General features: G+C 35.9%; 1 protein-coding gene across 1 annotated transcript; it reads left to right on the top strand.

Annotated features, from left to right (window-relative positions):
• Positions 536–3,750, top strand: LOC18773139 (zinc finger protein WIP3). The gene is made up of 2 exons (XM_007207101.2): positions 536–1,236; positions 2,680–3,750. Exons 1-2 carry the CDS (start codon positions 733–735, stop codon positions 3,106–3,108), a joined length of 933 nt encoding a protein of 310 aa, XP_007207163.1. The 5' UTR covers positions 536–732; the 3' UTR covers positions 3,109–3,750.

The following is a 10,175-nucleotide window of genomic DNA, read 5'->3' as shown; positions in this document are numbered from 1 at the left end:
TCCACGAGCGTTTCAGGTTCAATGTCAGTTTTGCTTCTCTTAAAATATTTTCGTCTTGCAAAGTATCCACAAGTAATAGTGTAATGGTTTGGAGTATTTACTCCTTTGGGTAAGGTTCTGAGATCGAATCCTAGCATCCGTATAGTGTGTGTGAATTTAATATATTATCGTCTCTCTTAATAGAAAATATCTGAAAACAAAAAAGTATATATATATATTTTCGTCTTCTTTTAGGTATGGGCCAAATGCTGCCACCTTTTTCCTTCCGCTATTTGAGGCCATCTGCAAAATGTCAATGTAGTATGAGAACTGTGTGCACATAGGTCAAATTCCATGATATGATAATTAAACCGAAAAAACCAGGAAAAAAGAAAATGCATGTACATAGCTAACAAATACAGATATTCAGACTCTTCTAGGATTCTCTTCCTTTAGGTGAGTCTCTATTTTGCACGTCATTATCTATAACCCCACCATTACCATTCTTTCTCTTTCCCTCTCTCTCTTCCCTAAAACCAAACAAAGGCCAAAGGTAGAAAAGAAAGAAAGGAGAAAGAAAAAGTTCCAAAAAAGACAAACCAAACCACATTTCATAAATCAACCCTATAAGTGAAGCTTTCCCACAAAAGGTCTGGATAAATCCTCTGAGGAGAGAATTCATCAAGGACCTCTCTCTCTCTCTCTCTCTCTCTCTCTCTCTCTCTCTCTCTCTCTCTCTCTCTTTCTCTAGAGATGGGTTTATGGAACCATCATGTGGAAGGCCAAAATTTGTGCTTTCAAGCACCTCCTTTCATTGAATGGCTGAAGCCACCTTCCTCTTTTTCTTCATCATCATCCCCTTCTTTTTGCTTATCTGAGAATAGCACTACTATGCAATGCTTGCCTCTTTTAAGCCAGTTTACAGACACCAAGCCAATGAAAATAGAAGATGCTGGGGTGCAGAAAGAGGGTTTTGGAGTCAAAGAAGAGAAAATGGAGCAAGTTACAGTGGCCTTGCGCATTGGACTGCCAAATAGTACTAGTGAAGCTGATCAATCAGACACTCATCATGAGAATAAGAAGGTTTTGGATCTCAAGGAAGAAGAAGGAGTAGCCATGAGGAAGAGCTTTCATGGGTGCTCTTTTAATGCAGAGAGTAGGTTTTGGATACCAACACCTGCTCAGATTCTTGTTGGGCCGATGCAGTTTGCTTGCTCCATTTGCAGCAAGACCTTCAATAGGTACAATAACATGCAGGTTAGTTAATATCAATTATTCTTACCCATCATATATCTTTTGAACAAATTTTTGTGGGGGTTTTTAATTTCAGAATCTTAAACACTAATTTTCACCAACAAATTAAACTACAACCTAATTGGAAAAAAAATTCAAAGCAGAAAAGGGAAGTTATAAAAAAAAAAAAAAAAAAAAGGATAGCCTTTGTAGTGAAGTTTTTTAGAATCGTAACTTGTGTAGTGGTGGAAGTAATTGAATTGTTGAATTTCTACTTATACAAATGGCTTGATAAGTTACAATTATATGTTCATCTTTTACTTTTTCTTTGCTTAATGAAGTAGTTCGACCTTTTCAAAAAGAGACCGGATTTTGAGGAAATTATCCATTAAAGTTTTCACTGGGGGAAAAGGAACATGCACACATGCACACTATGCATGCCAATGAGAGATCCCGTGTAATGCTATACAAAAACACTATTGTTATTGGCGGCTTAGGTTTATAGTACCTGCTACCATCCAAATTATAATTTCTCTGCTGAGAAATATACAAATAATAAATAAATAAACCGTGAAAGTTTAAAAGCCTTTTGTCCTTGTTCATCTTGGCATGAAATGTATGTTTGGAGTTTATTATTGTCGACCCATATATGTCAAAAGGAGGAAGAGCTGCTAATAATTAGACAGCTAAAGGAGGAAGAGAGCGGATGATTTACTTCAAGGCTGGTCTCTCTTTGTGATTTGGCAATTTATTTTACATGACACGGGGATAATATTGTTTTGCTCTCCCAACTAATCACATTCCACTATGTGGAAAAGTTATCACGCGTGGGTTGGGGAGAGCAAAATAGTATTATCCCCGTGATATACAAGTTTTTCTCCAAATAGAGACACTCTCTGCATATCCTATTACCTTTCCATATTTCAATTTCTTTTGGATCTTGTCTCTCCATCACCTTTCTCATTTTGTCTTGAACGGTGTGGCTTCAAGAATCTGGGGGCCGGATGGGGAAAACTGGTTGGACTTGTAGAAGTAAATATGACATCGAGGGCATGAATGAGCAGTGAAAACAAATTGTTTCACACCATGTACCAATTTCAGTAGTGCATTATTCATATTTGATCGATATTTTAACTAGATATGGACAATGCACGCCCTCACTTAAATTGGTACCATGTACTAGCCAATCACTGACTAAGTTCATTATATCTTTTTCATTGATAGTTCTCTGAAATTTGTTCGCAACATAGAAAAAGTTCTGCATAGAAGGGTAAACACTAGTGGTAATCATCCAAAATAAATTACCATTAATTGAGCTTATTCTAACTCCATTTTGATTTTACATTTGACCACATATATGTTCATGTTGCATATTCAATATTTTCTATGCGAGTTTGAGGTCAACTAATGAATTAAAGGGCAGCTTTTTTTCTCAACTAAAAGATATATATTGAATTGGGTTTGCAGATGCATATGTGGGGCCACGGATCTGAATTTAGAAAAGGGCCAGATTCTCTCAAAGGAACACAACCAGCCGCAATGCTGAGGCTACCATGCTATTGCTGTGCTCAAGGCTGCAAGAACAACATCAATCACCCAAGAGCCAAGCCACTGAAAGACTTCAGAACTCTCCAAACTCACTACAAGAGAAAGCATGGAGCAAAGCCATTCATGTGTAGAAAATGTGCCAAAACATTTGCAGTTAAGGGAGATTGGAGAACCCATGAGAAGAACTGTGGGAAGCTATGGTATTGCACCTGTGGATCTGATTTCAAGCACAAAAGGTCACTCAAGGACCACATTAGATCCTTCGGAAAAGGGCACTCTCCACACCCTTCTCTTGATGGTTTTCATGAGGATGAGAAGGAATGCATAACTGGTTCTGAAGACGACTGAGTTTTTATCAAAACTAGCCAAAAAGTAACTTGTACCCTCTTCTAAAAGATAGCACTTTTATAAAAACTTTCCAAGAACAGCCAAAAACTGCGCTTAGGTTTGGTGCCTAGGCCTATTTGGTTATTTTTGAAAGTTTTTATAAAATTTCTATCATTAGAAAAAAGGGTAAACTTTTGCTAGTTTTGATAAAAACTCAAGATGACAAGGACATCATGAAGCTTAATTTCCTTCCTTCAGGTTTAATATTCGAAATTATCTAAGTATAGAGGATAAAGTAATTAGTGGGCTTTAATATATCTCCAAGCTTGTGCTCAGTAACAAAAAATTCTCAGCAGCTTGCACACCATGCACATAGGGAGCGGTTTGCTACGGAGCATTTGCTGCGGGAGAGGGAGTAAAATTTATTTTAACTCTAGACAGTTTGTTTAATTATGTCAATAAGTTGATGATTGCCTGAAGTGATGAAGCATATGAATTTTCTTCTCCTATCAACACAAGGTAGGTATTATAATGTTACAATCTTTTTTGTAGCATCCCCCATTGGAGAAAATTTGTCAGCTTCATTGCCAACTGGTAATCTTTTACATGATTGTTGTATTATATTGAATGGAAATGTTGGGATAATCATCTCTATATGTGCTCTCTCTCTCTCTCTCTCTCTCTCTCTCTCTCTCTCTCTCTCTCTCTCTCTCTCTCTCTCTCTCTCTCTCTCTCTGTGGCCTGCTTATAGTTTAATATCTAATCAACTTTTCATGCTAGAGGGAATGAAATCTTTGACTTTTGCTCTTATGTATGTAATGATGTTTATACCTACTTATGACTAAAATAAGGGTGCAAAAGGGTAGTGGAATGTGGAAACATGTTATTAAAAAAGAAGTATAAACAAAAATAATTCATATGATAGATTGCTCTTTTCAACTAATTCGATGATAATTCTTTATGTACGTAGCTGGCTCAATACATTGCTAGGGAAAAGTAAAATGGAAAAATGTTTTGTTTCATGCTGATCTTACTTAATACATGAGAAGTATATGAATGACTATCCACTTAGTTATGTTAGCCTATACAGTTTAACTTACCACAATTACCAATTAGTTCTTAATTTGACGATACCTTTTTTTTCAATAATGTTAGAAGTGATCTCTTTCGAATACCCTTCTCTGCTAATAAATAATTATATATAAAAAAAACTTACAATAACAGTTGTCTAATTATTTAGTTATGTCCGAATTTTCAATGGCTAGGTGAGTCCAATTTGGGGGCTTACCAAATCATCCATCGAGGTTATAACATCAACTAGAGAATGATTGGGTATTGATTAATTGAGATGGATAGAAAAGTTTTAATCCTACCTTGAGGATTTTGATCCCCAGCATATAAAATGCAATTGAATTCTAACAAATGGAGTGCTTTTTATGTATGAAAAAGAGATTCGGGCAACGACTTTTTATAAAATAAAAGAGAGGTGGAGAGAGAAAGGTGCTAAAAGACGTTGAAATTTGGTTTCTTTTGAGGTAGGCTTGACAAAGTAAAAAAGGATAGGAGAAAATGTGAAATGGTGTGTTTGATTTCTGAAGATGATTGGGGTCCTCCACCATGCTTTGTCGGGATATAGAAAAAACTTGAGGGGAAAAGAACAACCACCCCCTTTTGTTTGAACACACCGTTTTATCATTTGTAGTCTCCTCTCCTTTCACATTCAACCATATATGTCATATTATATATGATTGCATGCACCAAAATCGGACCACTTTCATGAGTCTCCTTGATGACCCTATACTTTGCCCTGCTAGCTAACTTAGCTTGACATTGTCTAATAAAAGGACACCAATATTAGGAGCCATCACTTAATTTTTGTTTGATGATAGGTGCAACAAGTTCACACAGGTTGACATCCATTTTCACACGATATCAAAACAAAATCTCTAAAATAATGAATAGTATAGAAATACGACCAATGAAACATATAATCTATGGTAGGTGTAGGAAAATAAGTGATAATATACTATAATAAAGCAAAGGTAAAAAGTTATTTTTAGTCTTTGTAGTTTATCACTTTTACTATTAAGATTCATGTGGTTTCAATTTGAAGCTAATTCAAGGACACTCCTCAATTTTTGTCAAATATTTTTAATTTTCGTTACTTGTGGAGGGGTAATTTAATCCATAATAAATTTTTTTTAAAAATGGTTTTAAAATTAAAATAAAACATCTTTCTCCCCTTCTCCTCTTCTCCTCTCAACCCCTAAACCCTACCAAGGGTTCCTACCCAACACCAGCCAGCCACCACCTCTCTGTAACCTAACCACCACCACCCCACCAACCCAAGCCCGCCAAATCAAAGAAAGAGACAGCAATGGTGATATAAGGATGACACATCCAAAGCTTTGCTCATAAATGGTCTTATAAGACAGCAAGGAAGGCCCTTCAAATGGGTACATATGGTACGAATCATATACAAAAAAATGTTAGGTTTTGTTTAGCTAATGTTTTTAGCTTTCATTGACAAACTTGTAATACTATTTGTAATCATACAAGCTCAATGAGTTTAGGCTAGTTTAAGACTGCATTCAAGATGATTACATCGTTTGTGATCAACAGTTTCGTCGCTTAAATGAAATCAAGCTCAATCAAGCTCTCTAAAGGTAAATCGTGCATTGCATGCATTAAAAAGCACTAGGGTATAACTTGTCATCATTTGCCAGCTCATTTGCAGTTGCAGATTTTTGTCTTATTACTTCTTCAATCACTAACCACCAAGTGTCCTTCTGACTGTCCACTTTTACCAAAAAGGTTAGGGCTGGTCTGGACTTACTAACTCTCGCATTTTACATTTTACATATGAGGTTTTAGAGAGAGAGAGAGAGAGCTCTAGTGAGAGATTGGGCATGGGTTCTTGAATTCTTTTTGGGGCTTTCATTGAAATTTTATTTCTAAAAAGTTTTCATCTCTCATCTCTTTCATTTGCACCATTTTGAAAAACTTGGTTTTCTCTTTGTTTTGTGTGAGAGTGTTTATGGCTTTTGAAATAAGGTTTTGAAATTATTTTTGAAATCTTCTTCTATCTTTGAAACCTACTTACCCATTGAGAATTTTTTAGAGTAAAACTTCTACTCTGCATTCTCTACTTGGTGAGGTCTAAGTTTTCAGTATGAGATTTTGAACCTTATTCTTTGAAATATGATGCATTTTTAAAATCTGCATCTGGGTTCAATTATGACTAGTGATCTTCTTCAGTCTGTATTTGGGTTCATTATGACTAGTCTTCTTCTATAGTCTAGATCAGATTCTTGGTTGATTTCTTCAAGAGTATGGTTTCTTGAAGGAATTGACACTTTCATCTCATAATCGATATTTCATTCATCAATGACGTTTTGGAGCTGAGTTGCGGTGTCATGGGGTGAAGAAGTTGATGGACTCGCTGTCATTTCCATGAAGGACAAACTACTAGCTCAACTAAGTTTGGAGAAGAAGGTTGCAAAATGAGGCAATGTTCATTTCCTAAATAGACTTAGGATTGTTTGAGCTTGTGATTATTTTCTCTGTAAGAATCTTCTTAATTTAGTGGATTGCTTGGTCGGTGTTTCCCAATGGCGGGTTTCTGGGTGAACATTTCTTGTGTGTTGTTCTTAATTTCTTGAGTAGTCATAATCTTATTATTATCTATACTTTGATTTGATGGATGTTCATGCACATATCACTTTAGTTATTGCTAGCATAGGGGATGCCTAGATTGATGGGTCCTTCTGAGTTCCTAGGTTGTCACATAATTATCTTCTAGGATTGCAGGTTCTTATATTTGATTTGAGGTGAGTATGTGCTTTGCTTGTTTGTTCGTAGGTCTATGACTAGTATTTGACTAGTCATATTGTTCCTAAGAACAGTTAATCATTGTTGTAATATATCTATTCCATTGTGGTGGTTTTAATTTACGCACTTCACCTATGTACCAATTTCAAGAGATGATGCATGAATTGTTATGGAAGTGAAAGATTCACCTTCGAATTCTCCAAAGAAATAGAAATTAACATCTAAGGTATGGAAAGATTTTGTTAAATTTAAAGGGCCTGACGGCGGTGAACTTGCAAGATGTAACCATTGTCATAAACAAATTGTGGGAGATAGTATTAAAGGAACTAGCCACTTAAAGAAGCACCTGGCTAAATTCCTAGGATAAAAACTAAAGCATTGGTCAACAAATGTTAGCTATAGCAAAAGATACTTTAGGCTCCACTGGTGGAGTTAAAAATCACGAGTTTGATCAAGAGAAAAGTATAATGGAATTTGCTAGGATCGTTATTATGCACAATTATCCATTCAATATGGTAGAGCATGAATACCTTGAGATACTTTTTAATGGTCTTCAACCAATGTTTAAACTTTTGTCAAGAAATTCAGTGGGGTATGATGTTTTTCAAATTCACAAAACAAAAAAGGAGAAGTTGTATAAGTATTTTGAAACATTTTTTTGGTAGGATGACTCTTACTACTGATATTTGGACTTCTGATCATGAGGATATTGGATAAATTTGCTTGACATCTGATTTTATTTATGATAATTGGGAACTAAAAAAATAAAAATTCTTGCTTACAGATGTATAGAATATCCTCATGATGCATAAACTCTGTTTAGATATATTAATGAATTAATTTTGGATTGGAATCTTGAAAAGAAATTATTTTCCACGGTTATTAACAATGCTATTGTCAATGATTCGATGGTTAGAAGCTTCAAAGGTTGGCTTTGTGGCAAGTCTTCAATTTCATTTTATTATGGTAAACTTCATTGGTTTGATGCTAGTAATTATGTTGACAAAATTCGTAATGTTGTATTTGACCTTTACAATGAGTATGATGGGGATTAATCTCAATCTGAAATGGATTTAGGTCAAGGAGTTGTTGGTTCAAATAATGAGAATGGTATGGCTTCAAGGATGATGAATTGAGTGGGTTTGATTCATATGTTGGGATTCGATCTTTCAATCTCAATACACATAAAAAGTCAGAATTAGAGCAATATTTGGAGGAGCCATTATTTCCAAGAAGTGAGGTTTTCAATGTTCTGAATTATGGAAAGTAAATAGTGATAAGCTTCCTACTCAATCAAAAATTGGTTGTCACATCCTAGCTATTCCAGCAACTATTGTTGCATCTGAGGCAATCTTTAGTACAGGAGGAAGAGTAATATATGAATTTTGTGCTTCTCTGCTTTCGAAAACTGTTGAGGCTTTAATGACTACAAAAGATTGGCTTCCCTCTTGAAAACGCAAGCGTAAGTATGTTTATTATTTATTTATTCAAGATTATTATTCAAATTTTCAATATAGAGTCCTTATTGTTATTTTTATTTTTATTTTTTTAGAATTTGATTTGGGTTCTCCAACACAAGAAATGGAAAAGGAAAGATGAAGGTTCTTCAATGTAATTGAGTATTTGGGCGAAGCTGAAAGATGTTACTCGATAATATGGCTATTGTTAAGCTAAAAGTGTAATTGAATATTTTGGATATATTTATCATATTATGTTGTGGAGGTTTATTAATTTTTATATTATGTATCAACTTTTTAAATTATCTTGATTAGAGAATTTAGGAGATATAAGAATTCAGATCGGATTATCGGATCCGATATCCGATAACCCAATAAATCATATATGGATCTCATTGTCAATGATTTGTCGGCTTATCGGATCGGATTGAGTTCAGTTTTCTTCTTAATCTGATCGGATTGGATATAGAGTGGTATGCTCCATCTTCGATCTGTTTATAGCTCTAATGGTAGCTTTGACAACAAGGTTAAAGGTCTTAGTATAGTTAATACCCGACTATTAGTGAAATCCTTGGCAACCAGATGAGCTTTGTAATGTTCAATGCTACCATCATATTTGCGCTTAATCCGAAACACCCATTTATTGCCAACGGGATTATGCAATTAGGAAGGAGGAAAAACCGACCATGTGTGATTTTTAAGGAGGCTTTGATCTCCTGAGTAATTGCAGAGCGCCATTCAGCAAGTTGGTTCATTAAAATGAACAAAAGAGAATAAACCATGAAGTAAGGGTATCAAATAGTTTCATATGTTCGAACTTTGGGCTTGGAGATATCTTATCACAACCAGGTAATCATGGGATGGGTTGGGTGAGCGGTTGCAGGTGGAGAAAGGGAAGAAACGGAAGTAGATTGAATGCTCTAAGCGGAGGGCAGAGATGTGGGCTGCGAAACAAGAAGTAGGCCAACTGAGTGGGCTGGCTATGCACCAAGCAAGTCATGGGGTAGTGATAGACCGAGACCGGATGATAGAGGAGTGAGGTCGGAGGATGGCATGGGCCTAGGCTGGATGACTAGTCCACAGCTGGAGATGCTAGAGAAAGACTTGGGCTCAGAGCATGGGATGAAGCTGGTGTGAAGGGTATATGCCTAGATAAACCAAGTTGGGCTAACTACGGAGGTGGGGCAGGTAGAGCAGATGGTTACCCATGGAAAATATATCAAGCTAGACCATGGCACCAGGGAGCGTAAGATGTGAATTTGAAAAGGAAAACATCATTCGTTAAATAAAACATATCTTGACACATAGACCAAACCAGTGTTTAGATGAAGACAACGATACCCCTTATAACCTAAGAAGACACATTCCAAGGAACGACTTATTAGTTTATTATGGACATAGGGACCAAGGTCAGGAAAACAAGAACACCTAAAGACATGAAGATGAAAATAGGTAGAAGGGCGACAAAAGGGTAAGGAGTATGGAGTGACCAAATTTAAAACCAGTATGGGAAGCATACTGATTAAGTGAATGGCATTGCAAGCAGCCTTAGCCCAAAAGTGATGAGGGACATTAGAGGTCACTAAAAGGGGGTGAATTATGGTAACCATGTGACGGTATTTTCTCTTAGCAAGGCCATTTTTTTGGGGTGTGTGGGGTTAAGAAAATCTATTTTTAATGCCATGAGTTTTACAATAGTCGAAAAAGGCATGATTGACATATTCGGTACCATTGTCGCTTTGGAGAAATTTGATGAAAGAATTTAATATATTATGAATCGTGGTCATAAAGGTTTTGAAA

The sequence above is a fragment of the Prunus persica genome, chromosome G6 (genome assembly GCF_000346465.2).
Source record: "Prunus persica cultivar Lovell chromosome G6, Prunus_persica_NCBIv2, whole genome shotgun sequence".
NCBI classification, from domain to species: domain Eukaryota; kingdom Viridiplantae; phylum Streptophyta; class Magnoliopsida; order Rosales; family Rosaceae; genus Prunus; species Prunus persica.
This window is presented reverse-complemented; position numbering and strand designations above follow the sequence as displayed.

Coding starts and splice junctions, on each gene's coding strand:
- LOC18773139 (XM_007207101.2), top strand. CDS start 733: ATGGGTTTATGGAACCATCATGTGGAAGGCCAAAATTTGTGCTTTCAA. Junction 1,237..2,679: donor ATAGGTACAATAACATGCAG/GTTAGTTAATAT, acceptor TTGGGTTTGCAG/ATGCATATGTGGGGCCACGG.